We start from the raw sequence: 18156 nt of genomic DNA, 5'->3' as shown, positions 1-18156 counted from the left end.
AGCCAACATCTTCAACCAAGAGATGCTTTCTCCCTCTCATGGGCCAGTGGTCTCCTTTATGCGTACCCTCCACTTCCACTCATTCAAAGACTCACGTGAAGTTGTGAAGGGACAAGGACTGATGATTCTCAAGCCCCTCATTGGCCACGCCATGTCTGGTTTCCAATTCTCCAAGATCTGTCTTTGCACCGGCACATTCCTCTGGGGAAGGACCCGCTTCTGATCACTCAGAACGATGGCTGCCTTCGCCACCCCAACCTCCAGGCTCTATCCCTGACAGCCTGGATGTTGAAAGGTTAATTCTCCAACCTTTTAACCTCTCAGAGCCAGTATCTCATGTCCTAGTAGCTTCACGAAAGCCTTCCACAAGGCAGTCTTATCGGTATAAATGCAACAGGTTTGCGGGATGGTGTACCTCCATGTCCATCAATCCCTTCACTTGTTCCACACCAAAGTTTTTGGACTATCTCTGGCATTTGTCAGAGTCAGGCCTCAAAACTTCCTCTATCAGAGTACATGTCAGTGTGGTTGCCGCCTTCCGTAAAGGTGTTAGGGATGTACCCATTTCAGTACAACCCTGGTAACATGCTTTTTGAAGGGCTTGCTCCATCTTAAACTTCCACTGCGCCCTCCGGCCCCTTCCTGGGACCTCAACTTCATTTTGGGGTGGTTCATGAAATTGCCATTTGAGCCTCTCCAATCCTGTGATCTCCGCTATCTCACTTGGAAAGTGATTTTTCTTTTGGCAATCACTTCAGCGCACAGGGTTAGTGAGTTACAGGCCTTAGTTACCTACCCTTCTTACACTAAACTCCTGGGTAATAGGGTAGTACTCCGCACTCACCTTAAATTTCCTCCTAAGGTAGTATCAGAGTTTCATATTAATCCATTAATACTACCTACTTTCTTTCCCAGGCCCCATTGAAACCCAGGAGAGCAGGCTCTGCATCCCCTTGACTGTAAACGTGCTCTAGCTTTTTATCTAGACCGTACAGCTGCCCACAGAAAATCCACTCAATTGTTTGTTTTCTTCGACTCCATCAAATTGGGTAAGCCTGTGGGTAAGCAGACTCTCTCCTCCTGGTTAGTGTACTGTATTGCTTTTTGCTATCAGCAGGCAGGTATTCCACTTCAAGACCATGTCAAGGCACACTCTGTCAGGGCCATGGCAACTTCAGTAGCACACCTACGCTCGGTGCTGCTTCCTGACATTTGTAAGGCTGCTACCTGGAGCTCTCTCCACACCTTCACAGCCCATTATTGTTTAGACAAGGCTGGCAGACAAGATTCCATCTTTGGCCAGTCTGTGCTACGCAATTTATTTGCGAATTAGAGTACCAACACCTTCCTCCAACCCGTTTGTATTCAGGATGCCCTCTACCAAATTTTCACCCCAGTTGTTGTGCCTGTTGCATGTCTTGGGTACATTTGTTGCATTGCTTGGACATCCTCAGCTCGGTACTCACCCATATGTGAGGACTACCATCCTGTTTGTCCTGTGAGAAAGCAGAGTTGCTTACCTGTAACAGGTGTTCTCACAGGACAGCAGGATGTTAGTCCTCACGAAACCCGACCGCCACCCTGCGGTGTTGGGTTCGTTACGTTTTCTTATTTTATTTTTCGCATGTATTTTTACTATAAGATGAGACTGAAGTGGGACCCCTGCTGGTTGCAGGGTTGTGCTATGCTGGGCATGCCCAGTAGGTGCCAGTCAAAGTTCTAGAAACTTTGACAAAAGTTTTCCGTGATTGGGCTCCATCCTGCTGATATCACCCATATGTGAGGACTAACATCCTGCTGTCCTGTGAGAACACCTGTTACAGGTAAGCAACTCTGCTTTTCACATAAATTATACTTAAAGTCCCATATCGTTTCTTCTCAAAATACCATCATCCTAATTCATATACTTGCAGTACAATAGCCAAAAATACTTAGCTTGCTTGAGAAAGACCCATAGCATTTCTTTTCAAAATACCATGGTTTACAATCAGATTAAATGTTTATTGCTCTGAGAATGACCATAAAATAACTTATGGGGAGATGTTGAAGGACCTACATATGTGTACCCTGGAGAAGAGAGGTGGTGCAGGGGAGATATGATACAGACCTTCGATACCTGAAAGGTTTTAATGATGCTCAATCAATAAATCTTTTCCATGGGAAAGAAATCAGTAGAACTAGGGGTCACAAAATGAAACTCTAGGGTGGACGACTCAGAATCAGTGTCAAGAAATATTTCTTCACGGAGAGAGGGTGATGGATGCCTGGAATGCCCTTCCGGAGGAGATGGTGAAGACAAAAACAGTAAAAGATTTCAAAGAGGCATGGGATAAACACTGGATCCCTAAAGACTAGAGGATGGGAATGAAGAAAAGTGGGCATGGGGGTAACTTGCTGGTGTGATGGTTATGACCCTTAACCAATAAGCCTTCATACTGTTGATGCAACTCCATGATTGTTCTCTGCTTCAACGGCATGGGAAAAAGAGGAAAAGGGGAATTAGATTCAGACAGCATCCAACAAGGATATTGAATTGTACAGTCTGGGAAAACAAGCATGGGGGTAACTTGCTGATGCGGTGGTTACTATCCTTAACCAATAAGCCTGATACGTTTGATGCAACTCCACCATTGCTCTGTGCAAGAGGTAACGGGGAATTGGACTCAACAGCAACCAACAAGGGCCCTGACTTTGACTGTCTGGGAAACTGATAAGTATAGGGGTGGCTTGTATGGTGCAGTAAATACTACCATAAGCTTGCTGGGCAGACTGGATGGACCATTTGGTCCTTTTCTGCTGTCATTTCTATCTTTCTGGATAGGAAAATTTGGAGTTTTACCTACTAAAATTACATTTTCTTAACATGCGTTACTATATATATATTCTTTACAGCGTTTTGACATACATATTCATGATAGATGTTTCCTTGCCAAACACTGCTCCTACAAAGTCCCCTCGAATCTCGGAGTTCACAGCTCGCGTGCTTGAAAAGCTGAAACCCCTCATGGAAGCAGATGAAGAAATTCAGAACCATATTATGGAAGAGAATGGAGTTGGTGACCAAGATGAGCGAACTCAGGGTATTAAACTCCTAAAAACAAGTAAGTCAATTTGTAATTAGAATAAAACTTACTTTTAGCTTGGAAATTTGTATTTATGTAAGCAATACTAAAGTCAGCCAAAAACACATTTTTGTTACACAAATAAATAATCCAAAAACCTAATAAGTTTGAAAAGAGGACATCATATTAAGCACTAACAGTCTACCAACCTTCATTGCTTTTTAAATAATCATCGGTCCGATTTTTCTATTTTATTTTAATTGCATAAAAAAAAACAAAAACTTTTCTGAAATATTGGACCGATGATTATTTAAAAAGCAATGAAGGTTGGTAGACTGGTAGTGCTTAGTATGATGGTCTTCTTTTCAAACTTAATTTATTAGGTTTTTGGATTATTTGCTTGTGTTACAACAATGTGTTTTTAGGTGAATTTGTATTACGTGCTAGAGTATGTGTGTTGTTGAACAGTCAAATTTGTTTCATACACACCAATGTTCTGGCTTTGAACCTATCAGATAGGTCTTGCCTATTGATGACACGAATGTACTATCTTGTCAATGTGGTGGCTCCTGAAATATTTAAGCTGGGGAAGAAAATGGATCCATTCAGTGTTTCAGGATGCTTGGGAAACACCACCTGTAAAATGAGAGAGGATTCCTTCCGCTAACTAAATACTTAATAGATAAAGGAAATTGAGCTTGACTAACCCAAAATAAATGTGATCTCTCAAAACAACTGCTGTAAAAGCAAATATTCAGCAAAACAAAAAAAATTCCAAATGGCACAAAATGTTTGTGCAGAAAATAGGAGGAAGAACCACTGTAGATACTCCACCTACAAACCTGTGTATGTACGTGAATTACTCTAAGTACATATGCCCCTTTTTTTGGTTCAGGTCCTGAATATAATTACTCCTGGCTGAGGCAAGAATAACTGTGGACCTGAGGGCTACCAACTTAGGTCCCCATGCAGCATTCATTCTTATCAATGGAAGCAATTTCAGTATATTAAAAGCCTTTCAAAGTTGTGAAAATGTAGGAAATTTTCTCTATGAAACATTCTGCTACCCTACAAAATTTTTGAAAAAACAAAACTACTTTTCCCCACTTCTGAACATTTTGTATGCAAAAGCACTTTTAAATGACCAGTGCCATTTTTTTTTCTCCTCAGTACAGCAGAAAAAGCGTTTGACTGCCATATGCCTATAGCATCCTATAGAATATTTACATCGTCTTATCCTAATATGTCTATTTTCCCTTTTATTCATAATTTTACTGATCCTCTGTCACACTCCAGTTTGATAGATCAGGGTCAGACCAAGGTCCATTGAGCCCAGCATCCTAACTCCAGTCTAAAAGACTGGCCAGTTTGGTCCCAAATACCTAGTAGATCCCAAAGAAGATTTATGTTTTGTTACTGTCAGGGATAGTGATGACTTTCTGGAGTCTACTTGGATAATAATGTTTTATGGACTTTTCCTGCAGGAGAAGGGGGCAATCTTTTCCAAGGGAACTGGCTCCACCTTAACCAGGGTGGAACCAGGCTGCTGGTGTTAACCTTTAAAAAGAAGATAGAGCAGCTTTTAAAGTAGAACAAAGGGGAAAGCTGACAGTTGCTCAGCAGCGCATGGTTCAAAAGGAGGTATCTTCAAAAGACACTAATGAAGCAAGAGAGTTAGGGCAAGGATCCATCTGAAGAAAATAGGAAAGCATTGGCAAGTTAAAGGTAAAACATTTGATAAGACATGCTAAAAGAGAATTTGAAAAGAAGTTGGCCAAAGAAGCAAAACTCATAATAAAAATATTTAAATATATCTGACACAGGAAGCCTGCGAGGGAGTCGGTTGGACCATTAAATGATCAAGGGGTTAAAGGGGCACTTAGGGAAGATAAGGCCATCACGAAAAGACTAAATAAATTCTTCACTTTGGTGTTTACTGAGGAGAATGTTGGGGAGATACTCATTCTGGAGGCAGTTTTCAATGGTGACATTTCAGATGAACTGACCCAAATCATGGTGAACCTGGAAGATGTAATAAGCCAGATTGACCCACTGAAGAGTAGCAATTCTCCAAGGACAAAAAGGATGGTAGTCCTCTCACATCGGTGATATCAGATGTAGCACTGATGCGGAAAACATATGTCAGTTTCTAGAACTTTGACTAGGCACGCTGAGCATGTCCAGGATGCCCTATACCACATGTCCACATGGGGGTCCCTCTTCAGTCTCCTCTTTTCCGCAAAGCTGTAAGCCTTGCAGTCTGATTGAGCTCACTTTGGCAGTTTCTGGCCTAATGGAAAACTTCTTTTTTTTCATCATGGTTTTTTGTGGTTTTCAATATTGTTTCATCACCGGGTCCCTCTTTGTGCCTCCCTGTAGTGTCCTAGTCAGGGTTTTCGGCGTTTCTGGTGAGTTTTTCCTTTAGCGGTCGATTCCTCTTGCGGCAGCAGTGCTCCGGTGTCTGCAGGCCATCAGTGGCTGCTGCCTTCGTTTAGTGTCTACGGCCCATTTTCTTTCATTCCGTCATGGCAACGTCCGGTTTTCATCAATGCCTCCAGTGCCAGAGGGTCATGTCCATTACGGATCCTCATGAGATATATGTCCTCTGTCTGGGGGTATCGTATGATGTCCAGGGTTGTCGCTTGTGTGCCCAAATGACCCCGAAGGGACATCTGCTTCATCTCGACTAGATGGATCAGCTCTTCGAGTCGCGGAAGTCCTCAGAGCCACACTGATGGACATTGCACCATTGACATTAGCGGGACCATCAGTGCTGTCTGTAGATTAAGGGCGCTGGAGACTTACCATTGTCGATCTCTTCTGGGCCAAGGGCGCCGGGTTCATCATGTTTGGCCTCGGCACTGGGGAAAGACCAGGCTGAGCATCGAGGGAAACTAAGAAACATCGGCACCGGTTCCCGTTGATGCATGGTGCCGTTGCATGGGGATGCAACGGCTTTTGCTGCAATGCCCCCATGGCGAGGAGAGTCCATCCTCTATCGGTGCTGGGGATCCATGACAGTCTTCACTGTTCCTGGTGCCAGTCACTGATCCACCCCATGGGTCCGAAGAAGATCTGTCCACCCCCTTCCTCCCAGTCTGTGTTGGCATCGGTAATGTTTGAGGAGGAGCTGGAGCGTCCAGTCCAGCTGGCGGTGGATCGGATATTGCAGGGCATTGGACCTGTGGCACTGATGGAACTGGAGCCAGTGCTCCCATCATCCTTCCACTGTGGAAGAAGCCCAGTGTGTTCATCGGTGTGTTACCGACCCAGCTGGTGCCAGTTCCTGGTGGGGCACCGAGGCCTCCCCCTACTGATACGATGGTCGTTGCTGGTTCCTTCTCCAAGGAAGCTCCACTGAGCACGGCAGAGACGCTGAGGCCTGTAATCCCCCATCCAGTTCTACCAGTGCCTGCACCTCTGGACGAAGGTCAAGCATCTAGAGCCCCATTCCAGTGAAGATGAGGGCCCCTATAACCCTTGGGGGTATGAGTCAATGGAGTCCTCCGAGGGCTCTGATGGTCTCCTGTCAGACCCTTCTCTTCCAGATGAACGAAGGACGTCACCGCCTGAGGACTTGACTTTCGCAGGGTTTGTGATGGTTATGGCGGAGGCCATCCAGTTTCAATTTTTAACAGAGAAGGATACCAAGCACAAAATTCTTGAAATCCTCCAGTTCATGGAGCCTCCTAATGAGATCATGGCAGTCCCAGAACACGAGATCCTTAAGTAGTTGTTGTTAAGGGTATGGGAACACCCCCTCAGTGTCTCCCATTAATAAGAAGGTGGACGGGAGTCTACCTCGATAGAAGGCTGCTGCATTCAATAAGCATCAGCTGCCTCACTGGTCAGTGGTGGTCGAATCCGCTCTCAAGAGGGCCAAGCTCTCTCAGATCCATTCCTCAGCCCATACCACCAGGGCAAAGAGGGTGGGAATTCTACTCGAGGTACTTCCTGATTCCAAAGAAAACAGGAGGACTCTGTCCCATCCTAGACCTAAGGGCCTTAAACAAATTTCTAAAAAAAGAAAAGTTGAAGATGGTTTTCTTGGGCACCTTGATCCCCCTTAAACAAAAGGGGGACTGGCTATGCTCTCTCACTCTAAAGGACGCTTCCACTCATATTGAGATCTTCCCCAGTCACAGGAAGTATCTGATTTGTGGTGGGAACACAGCACATCCAGTTCTGGGTGTTGCCGTTCGGGCTCTCATCCACCCATCGGGTCTTCACAAAATGTTTGTCTGTGGTGGCAGCGCACCTCCGTAGACAGGGAGTGCATGTCTTCCCATATCTGGATGATTGGCTGTTCAAGAGCCTAACTACAGATGCATCTACCCTTGGGTGAGGAGCACATGCAGATGGGCTTGGTACACAGGGTCTTTGGTCCGCTCAGGAACGCTTTTATTAAATCAACTTACTGGAGCTTCGGGCAATCAGGTATGCACTATGGGCTTTCAGAGATCTGCTGTCCAACAAAGTTATCCTGATCCAGACCAATAACCAGGTAGTCATGTCAACAAGCAGGGAGGCACAGGATCATACCTCCTGTGTCAGGAAGCAGTCCAGATATGGTCATGGGCCCTGTCCCACGGTACGGTGCTCAGGGCCATATACTTGGCTGCAACAGAGAACGTGGTAGCGGACAGGCTAAATCGAGCCTTCAGACCCCACAAGTGTTCCCTGGACCACGGGGTAGCAAATCGGATATTCCGCCTCTGGGGGAGCCCAGGTGTAGATTTGTTCATGTCCCCTGCAACAGGAAGGTGCCTTGGTTCTGCTCCCTCTACTGGTCAGTCGGCAAACTAGCCTTGGATCCCCTTGCCTGTCATTGGGGCAAAGGTCTTCTGTACGCATATCCTCTGATTCCCTTGGTGGCGAAGACTCTCTTGAAGCTTTGCGAGGACAAAGGGAATATGATTCTCATAGCCCTTCATTGGCCAAGACAGGTCTGATTTCCACTCCTACAGGAGTTGTCCATCCAGAGACCGATCAGTCTGGGGACTTCCCCAGATCTCATCACGTAAGACCAATGCAGTCTTCAGCATCCCAACCTCCAAGCCCTGTCACTCATAGCCTGGATGTTAAGAGGTTAATTCTGCAGCTGCTTGATCTTTCAGAGGGGGTCTCAGGTCCTGATGGCTTCTAGAAAGCAGAGGACGTTTTCCATGTGGTGTGAGCAGATGGCCCTAGATCCATTCTCCTGCCCCACACAAAAACTGCTTGATTACCTTCTTACACCTATCAGAAGCTGGCTTAAAAACCAACTCCATTAGAGTTCATCTTAGTATAATTGACACACATCACCAAGATTTAGTTGGTATGCCCATCTCTGCGCAGCCTATAGTTCATTTCATGTGGCGTCTGCTTCAATTGAAGCCTCCTCTAAGGCCTCCCATTGTGTCTTGTGACCTCAATGTGGTGTTAGCTCAGCTGTTGAAAGCTCCTTTTGAGCTGCTGCACACCTGTGACCTGAAGTACCTGACCTTGGAAGGTCATATTTTTGGTGGCGGTCACTTCAGCATGCAGGGTCAGCGAGCTCCAGGCCTTAGTGATTTATCCACCTTATACTAAGTTTTATCAGGACAGGGTGGTCTTGTGTACACACCCTAAGTTTCTGCCTAAGGTGGTGAAGGATTTCCATTTTAACCAGTCAATCATCCTGCCAATATTCTTTCCCAGGCCCCTTTCACAATAAGGTGAACAAGCATTGCACAGTTTGGACTGCAAGTGAACCTTAGCCTTCTATCTGGAGCAGACAGAAGCCCATAGACAGTCCACCTAAATTTTGTTTCTTTTGATAAGAATAGGTTGGGCATTGCCGTTGCCAATTAGACACTATCCAGTTGGCTAGCATATTACATCTCCTCCTATTATGCCCAGGCAGGCTGCACCTTGGGGGTCATAAGAACATAAGATGTGCCATACTGGGTCAGACCAAGGATCCATCAAGCCCAGTATCCTGTTTCCAACAGTGGCCAATCCAAGTCATAAGTACCTGGCAAGTACCCAAACATTAGATCACAAGCTACTATTGCTTATTAATTACCATCATAGCAGTTTATGGATTTATCCTCTAGGAACTTATCCAAATATTTTTTTAAAACCAGTTACACTAACTGCTGTAACAATGCCAAGGCTCATTCTGTCAGAGACATGGCAGCATCGATGGACCACTTGTGAGCAGTTTCCATGGAAGAGGATCTGCAAGGCTGCAATGTGGTGCTCTCTCCACATATTCACATCTCATTACTGTCTGGATAGAGATGGCCAACGCGATGATAGGTTCGGCCAGTCTGTCCTGATTCTAAACAGGCCTAGGGCCTGTTTAGAATCAGGCTATCTCCCCCCAACTGGTGATGTACCCATTGGAACCTAGATGGGTATCTATTGGTCCCCTTTTTTCTTGGGGAGCAGCCTGTAGCTAGTGATTCACCCATGTGTGAGGACTACCATCCTGCTTCTCCTAGGAGAAAGCAGAGTTGCTAACCTGTAAAAGGTGCTCTCGGAGGACAGCAGGATGTTAGTCCTCATGAAACCCGCCTGCCGCGCTAGAGTTGGGTTTCTCCTATTTTGATTTTAATCGTAATTCTGCTACGAAACTGAAGACAAGACCCTACGTGGATGCGAGGTATAGGGCATGCTGGATATGCTCAGTGAGCCTTGTCAAAGTTCTAGAAACTTTGACATCGGTTTTCTGCATCAGGGCTCCTTCTTGTGATGTCACTCATGTGTGAGGACTAACATCCTGCTGTCCTTGGAGAACACTTGTTAAAGGTAAGCAACTTTATCACTTGGACTGGATGGTATACATCCTAGGGTTCTGAAAGAACTAAAAAATGAAATTTCAGACCTATTCCAAAGACTGGAAGGTCTTAAATAAAAAGGGCTTCAGAGGTGATCCCGGAAACTGTAGACCAGTGACTTTGACTTAGTGCTGGGAAAATTTGTGGAAACTATTATAAAGAATAAAATCCCAGAACATATAGATAGACATGATTTTATGGGACACAGCTAACATGGATTTACCCAAGGGATGTCTTGCCTCACGAATCTGCTACATTTTTTTTGGATGGGTGACTAAACATATAGGTAAAGGTGAACCGGTTGATAGGGTGTATTTGGATTTTCAGAAGGTGTTTTACAAAGTCCCTCATGAGAGCCTTCTAAGAAAAATAAAAAGTAGGGATGTCCTTTTGTGGATTGTAAACTGGTTAAAAAACAGGAAACAGAGTAGGATTGAAATGGTCAGTTTTCACAGTGGAAAAAGATAAACAATGGAGTTCCTCAGGGATCTGTACTTGGACTGGTGCTTTTTAATATATTTATAAATGATGTGGAAAGAGGTCCAACGAGTGAGGTAATCAGATTTGCAGATGACACAAAATAATTGAGTAGTTGATTGTGATAAATTGCAGGAGGACCTAGTGAGACTGGAAGATTGGGCATCCATGTGGTAGAAAAAATATAATGTGGACAAGTGCAAGGTGATGCATATATTTATTTTATTTATTTATTTAAATTATTTTACTATACCGATACTAGGAAAAAATAACATGCTGTAGCTACACGATGTAAATTTCCATTTAGGAGTTATAACCCAGGAGAAAGTTCTGGGCGTCATAGTTGCTATTACATTGAAATTATCGGCTCAATGTGCTGTAGCAGTCAAAAAAAAAACAAACAAACAATAACACACAGAATATTAGAAATTATTAGGAAGGGAATAGCATATAAAATGGCGGATGTCATAATGCCTCTGTTTTGCTCAGTGGTTAGACTGCATCTTAAATACTGTGCAATTCTAGTCGCCGTATCTCAAAAAAGATATAGTTGCAATGGAGAATGTACAGAGAAAGGTGACCAAAATGATAAAGAGCATGGAACGGCTGCCCTATGAGAAAAGGATAAAGAGGTTAGGGCTGTTCAGCTTGGAGAAGAGATGGCTGAGAGAGAGATATGATAGAGGTCTACAAAATCATGAAAGAACTTGAATGGGTAAATATGAAATTATTATTTACTCTTTTAGATAATACAAGGACTAGGGGGTATTCCATGAAGTTAGCAAGTAGTACATTTAAAAGAAATTGGAGTAAATTCTTTTTCACTCAATGCACAATTAAGCTCTAGAATTTGTTGCCAGAGGATGTGGTTAAGACAACTAGTGTAGCTGGATTTATAAAAAATTTGGATAAGTTCCTGTAGGAGAAGACTATAAACTGCTATTAATCAATAGGGAATAGCCACTGCTTGTTGCTGGCATTAGTAACATGGGATCTATTTAATGTTTGAGTACTTGCAAGATACTTGGATTGGCTTTAGTTGGAGACAGGATACTGGGCTTGATGGACCCTTGGTTTGACCCAGTATGGCATATCTCATGTTCTTATTCTTGTAAACCCAGCTATGCCAGTCTCGACCACATCCTCTGACAACAGATTCCACAGCTTGATTGTGCACTGGTGAAAAAGTACTTTTTCTGATTTATTTTAGATATGTGACTTTGATGGAGTATCCCTTTGTTTTAGAAGTATTTGAAAGGATAAATGACTGTCCTGTATTTACCCGTTACACCCTGCTCATAATTTTTCCAACTTCTATCACTGTCCCCTCTCAGCCATCTCTTTTCCAAGCTGTAGAGCCCTAGCCTGCATAGCTTCTCATCACAGGGGAGCCGTTCCATTTTCTTTTCATTTTGTCTTTCTCCCCCCCCCCCCCCCCCTGGCATTTTTTTCTAGTTCTGCTATGTCTTTTTTGAAAGGGGAAAACTAGAACCTCATACAATACTCAAGGTGCATTCGTGCCATGGCTCAATACAGAGGCAGTATAGTTTCTGTTTTATTGTGTATTCCTTTTCGGATCATTCCTAACATTCTATTTACTTTTTTGACTGCTGCTGCACACTGAGGTAAGGATTTCAATGTATTGTTCTCAAGAACTCCAAGGTCCTTTTCCTGGGTGGTGATTCCCAATAGAGAACCCAGCATTGTGTACCTGTTGAATTATTTTTCCCCTATGCTCATCACTTTGCACTTTTCTACATTAAATTTCAACTGCCATTCAGATGCCCAGTTTCCTAATCTTGCAACATCCTTCTGCAGTTCTTTGCAATTTGCTGCTGATTTAACAAATCTGAATAATTTTTAAGTCATCTGCAAATTTGATCACCTCACTCTTGTGTTCAGATCATTTAGGAATATGTTAAACAGCACATGTCCCATGTTTGTTTGGTTTTTTTATTGGTATCTGTTGCTTGATCATTTTATGTTTTGTGATTTTATCAATGTTTTTGTTGTACCCAGCCAACAGGGTGAAGGGTTCTACTCCAGGTATTTTCTAATTCCTAAGAAGACGGGTGGCCTCCGGCCCATTCTGGACCTGAGAGCTCTAAACCATTTCTTGGTAAAGGAAAAGTTCAAAAAATGATCTCGCTGGTCACCCTAATTCCCCTTCTCAAGGCAGGAGACTGGCTTTGCTCCCTCAATCTCAAAGAAACATACACCCATATCCCCATCTTTCAGGCGGATCGGCAGTACCTGAGATTCCTGGTTGTTGGGAATCACTACCAATGCCTAGTTTTGCCCTTTGGCCTGGCATCTGCGCCCCTGGTCAAATGTCTGGCAGTTGTTGGTGCCCATCTTCGGTGGGGAATTTGTTTTCCCCTACCTTGATGATTGGCTGATCAAGGGCAATTCCCGACAAAGGGCTCAGAGTGCCATATGCCTCATGATCTATAACCTAGAGACTCTGGGGTTCTTGATCAACCATCCAAAATCCCATCTCCAGCCGTCTTTGCAATTGGACTTCATTGAGGCATACCTGAACACTGTCCAAGCGAAGGCTTTCCTACCTCGGAACAGGGCGGAGACCCTCGCAGCTCTTGCCCGAGATGTTTTCGGTTGCCTCCATGTCTCCGCTCACCAGTTCCTCCACCTGCTGGGCCATATGGCGATGACAGTGCATGTTACCTCATTCGCTTGGCTACACATGCACGGGACACAATGGACATTGTGCTCTCAATGGTGTCAAGCTATGCAGGACCTGCGTGCTTGTATTCTAGTCACAACTCAGTTGCAGCAGTCCCTACGGTGGTGGACAATCCCCTCAAACCTGGAGCGGGGTTGCCCCTTTTGGAATGCTCAGCCCCAGGCCACACTCACTAATGACGCTTCTCAGATGGGGTGGAGAGCACATGTTCTGGTTGGTAGAGGAGTTGCGGCTCCAGATCAACCTCTTGAAGTTGCGAGTGATCCACTACGCACTACGGGTGTTTCGAGCACTGTTTATGAGCAAGGTGGTTCTGGTTCAGACCGACAATCAGGTGGCCATGTGGTCCCTGAACAAACGGGGGGGGGGGGGGGGAAGAGGTCATTCCCCCTCTGCCAGGAGGGCAGTCCAGATTTGGTTGTGGGCCATCGAAAACAGCATCATCCTTCGGACGGTGTACCTCCGAGGGGTGGACAACATTGTGGCTGATACCTTGAGCTGGACATTCCAGCTCCACGAATGGCCCCTCAGTCAAGAGGTAGTGAACTGTATCATCCACTCCTGGGGGACCCTGGATATAGACCTCTTTGCCCCTTGGAAAACAGGAAAGTGCACTGCTTCTGCTCCCTCAGCAAGAGGGGCAGGGGATTGATAGTGGATGCCTTCTCGATTCACTGGGAGACAGGGTTGCTGTATGCTTACCCTTCCCTTCCTCTCATATCTAAAATGCTCCAAAGGTTTGGTTAAAGGTGAAATAGAGGGATATATTCTTTAGAGTTTGTGTGTGTCTGAGGTAATAAGCAAGCCAGAGATAGTTAATTCTAGTGTCTGTCTTTTCCACCCACTCAACCCTTGATTTTTAGGCAAGGGACTCTTTCTCATTAAAAATCAATCAGGGTCTTATCTAAATCATACTATTGTACCAGCCCTTATTGAAAGTTTAATCATCCCCTTGTAAGACACTAGCTGATTAATTAGTAAATTCACCTGTAAATTTAAAGTACTCTCATTCCAACTCCATTAGTATCCTAAACTTAACTAGGAACTCAATAAAACTAAGATGAAGGCAGCAGTCCAGCAGCAAGAGGGGGGCTTTCCAGTCTTTTGCATTGAGTGTCACATGTATGATTTTTTACCCGCCAGTGAGAGATTGTATGTGTGCACTCGGTGCAAAGAGCTCCTGGCTCTCAGGGAATATGTCTGATCTCTTGGAGGCTAGAGTAGCAGACTTGGAGGAGCTGAGGCAGACAGAGAGGTACATTGATGAGACCTTCAGGGACATAGTAGCCAAGTCCCAAATCCAGTCTGGCAGCCCCAGTGCTACCTTGGATCAGAAAGGTCTCCCAGTAGGAAAACATCACCCTGGTGTACCAGGAAATGATCCTATAGCAAGGACCTGCTCTCCAGATGATGTATTGTCCTCTGGCACTGAGGACAAGTCTCCCAAGGCTACTGCCCAGGAGGGAAGGGTTAAGCCGGCCATCATAGTTGGTGATTCAGTTATTAGAAATGTAGATAGCAGGGTGGCTGATGGATGTGAGGACCGCCTGGTAACTTGCCTGCCTGGTGCGAAGGTGGCAGACCTCACACGTCACCTAGATAGGATTATAGAGAGTGCTGGGGAGGAGCCGGCTGTCGTGGTACATGTGGGCACCAACGACATAGGAAAATGTGGGTGAGAGATTCTGGAATCTAAATTTAGGATTTTAGGTAGAAAACTGAAATCCAGAACCTCCTGGGAGGCATTCTCTGAAATGCTTCCTGTTCCGCTTGCAGGTCCCCAGAGGCAGGCAGAGCTCCAGAGTTTCAATGCATGGATGAGACGATGGTGCAGGGAAGAGGGATTCAGTTTTGTAAGCAACTGGGGAAACTTTTGGGGAATGTGTAGACTTTTCCAAAAGGATGGGCTCTACCTTAACCAGAGTGGAACTAAGCTGCTGGCACTAACTTTCAAAAAGGAGATAGAGCAGCTTTTAAACAAGAACAAGGGGGAAAGCCGACAGTCACTCAGCAGTGCATGGTTCGGAGAAATGTATCCTTGAAGGATACTAATGAAACAAGAGTTAGGGCATCCCAACAGAGAGGTTCCAATAAAAGCAAATGTAGACCATGTGCCTATATGTAAAAAATCACCAAAGCTAATGATTTCCAAATTATCCCTAACAACTGAAAAGCAGGTAGTTAATGCAAACAAAAAACACACTTTGTATGCCAGTGCCAGAAGTCTAAGAAGTAAGATGGGAGAGTTAGAGTGTATAGCAGTAAAGGATGAGATTGGCATAATTGGCATCACAGAGATTTGGTGGAAGAAGGATAACCAATGGGACAGTGCTATATCAGGGTACAAATTGTATCGCAATGATAAGGAGGATCAACTTGGTGGGGGTGTGGCACTTTATGTCCGGGAGTCCAACAGGTTAAAGATCATACAAGAGACTAAATGCTCAGTAGAATCTATATGGGTAGAAATCCCATGTGTGTTGAGTAAGAGTATAGTGATAGGAGTATACTACCATCCATCTGGACAAAATGGTCAGGCAGATGATTAAATGCTAAGAGAAACCAGGGAAGCTAACCAATTTGGCAGTGCAATAATAATGGGAGATTTCAATTACCCCAATATTGACTGGGTAAATGTAACATCAGGACTTGCTAGAGACATAAAGTTCCTGGATGTAATAAATGACTTCTTCATGGAGCAATTGGTTCAGGAACAAACAAGAGAAGGAGCTATTTTAGATTTAATTCTTAGTCGAACGCAGGATTTGGTGAGAGAGGTAACAGTGGTGGGGCCACTTGGCAATAGTGATCATAACATGATCAAATTTAAACTAATAACTGGAAGGGGGACAATAAGTAAAATCTACAGCTTTAACACTAAGCTTTCAAAAGGGAAACTTTGATAAAATGAGGAAAATAGTTAGAAAAAAACTGAAAGGTGCAGGTGCAAAAGTTAAGTGTTCAACAGGCATGGACATTGTTTAAAAATACAATCCTAGAAGCGCAGTCCAGATGTTTTCCACGCATTAAGAAAGGTGGAAGGAAGGCAAAACGATTACCATCATGGTTAAAAGGTGAGGTGAAAGAGGCTATTTCAGCCAAAAGAAAATCCTTCCAAAATTGGAAGAAGGATGCATCTGAAGAAAATAGGATAAAACATAAGCATTGTCAAATTCAGTGTAAAACTTTGATAAGACAGGCGAAGAGAGAATTTGAAATGAAGTTGGCCATAGAGGCAAAAACTCAGGATAAAAACTTTTTTAAATATATCCGAAGCAAGAAACTGTGAGGGAGTCGGTTGGACCATTAGGTGACCGAGGGGTTAAAGGGGCTCTTAGGGAAGATAAGGCCATTGCAGAAAGACTAAATGAATTATTTGCTTCCGTGTTTACTAATGAGGATGTTGGGGAGATGCCAGTTCCGGAGATGGTTTTCAGGGGTGATGAGTCAGACAAACTGAACGAAATCACTGTGAACCTGGAAGATGTAGTAGGCCAGATTGACAAAATAAAGAGTAGCAAATTACCTGAACCAGATGGTATACATCTTAGGGTACTGAAGATACTCAAACATGAAATTTCTGATCTATTAGTTAAAATTTGTAGCCTATCGTTAAAATCATCCATTGTACCTGAAGTCTGGAGGGTGGCCAGTGTAACCCCAATATTTAAAAAGGGCTCAACTTTTTGTCTCCTTTGACATAAACAAATTAGGAGTCGCTGTCTCCAAGCAGACTATCCCACTGGGTAGTGGATTGCATCGCGCTCTGCTATGCACAGGCGGGTTTGTAGCTTGATGGCCAAGTCAAAGCTCCTTCTGTCCAGGCCATGTTGGTCTTGGTGACCCACTTGCATACAGTTCCCATTCATGAGATTTGCAGAGCAGCGACTTGGAGATCCCTCCACACATTTGCCTTGCTGTATTGCCTGGCAAGGATGGCCGGCAGGGCAGTCATTTCAGACAGTCTGTCCTCCGTAATCTCTTCTAGCCATAAAAACCCAACTCTCCCTCCGTGAGCCCTGTCTTTGGGTGTAGGCCCTCTCCTGTAATTTGGTGCCACGCCAATTGTGCCACGCCAATTGTGCATGTTGGCACATGTTCGGAGCGGCCTAGAGCTACTTATTCACCCATATGTGAGGACTACCATCCTGCTTGTCCTTGGAGAAAGCAGAGTTGCTTACTTGTAACAGGTGTTCTCCAAGGTCAGCAGGATATTAGTCCTCACGAAACCCGCCCATCTCCCCGCAGAGTTTTTTTCTCTGTTTTATTTTTTGGGCATTCTGTTATAAGACTGTCACCCATGTGTGAGGACTACCATCCTGCTATCCTTGGAGAACACCTGTTACAGGTAAGCAACTCTATGTATAGGCTGGAGGAGAGGAGATAGGGGTTATATGATGCAGATTTTTAAATACCTGAGAAGTATTAATAATGCACAGGAGTCAAACCTTTTTCAATTGAAAGAAAACTGTAGAACAAGGGATCATAATATGAACTCCAAAGGGGTTGAGTTAGGACCAGCGACAGGAAAGGGTAGAAAATAGAGGGAATGCCCTCCCAGAAGAGGTAGTGAGGACAAAGATGGTAATGAAATTCAAAAGTTTCTGGGATAAACACAGAGGATTCCTAGTGTCTAAATGATGGAGACGTAGAAAAGGATAACCCATTTGACCGGGGGTAACCTGCACAGAGCAACAATTACCCTAAGAATAAAATAAAAATTAAGAAAAAGATTGGGCAGACTGAATGGATCCACATAGATCTTTTTCTGCCAACATTTACTATGTTCCCAGTATCCTCCTCAATAAGGACTACGCCAAAGAATTCATTCAGTTTTTTTTCTATTTCCTTGACCTCCTTGAGCCTTTACATCTTGGTCATCTAACGACTCAACTGACTCCCTCACATGCTTTTTGCTTCATTTGTTCTTGAAAAAGGTTTTATTAGTTTTTGCGTCACTGGCAAGCTTTTTCTCAAATTTTACTCATATGTCTACACTTGCACTCCACATGCTTTCTAGATGGATGTACTCTATCACATAATTCCATCTCAGGTACTCAGCGAAATATTATGAGGCTATTGATCCACAGTACTTAATAAATATGCAAAT

General features: G+C 44.1%; 1 protein-coding gene across 2 annotated transcripts in view; it reads left to right on the top strand.

The window, feature by feature from the left end:
- PSME4 (proteasome activator subunit 4) overlaps positions 1 to 18156 on the top strand; it is a 389258-nt gene that overhangs the window by 316449 nt on the left and 54653 nt on the right. For both annotated transcript variants that reach the window (XM_029593434.1, XM_029593433.1), the window contains one exon: positions 2893 to 3101. In XM_029593434.1, the coding sequence (XP_029449294.1) occupies positions 2893 to 3101 (209 nt within the window). The remainder of the gene's footprint in view (positions 1 to 2892; positions 3102 to 18156) is intronic.

This window comes from Rhinatrema bivittatum, chromosome 3 (assembly GCF_901001135.1).
Source record: "Rhinatrema bivittatum chromosome 3, aRhiBiv1.1, whole genome shotgun sequence".
Lineage (NCBI taxonomy): Eukaryota > Metazoa > Chordata > Amphibia > Gymnophiona > Rhinatrematidae > Rhinatrema > Rhinatrema bivittatum.
The sequence above is the reverse complement of the archived record's forward strand: the minus strand, read 5'-3'. Positions and strand labels throughout refer to the sequence as shown.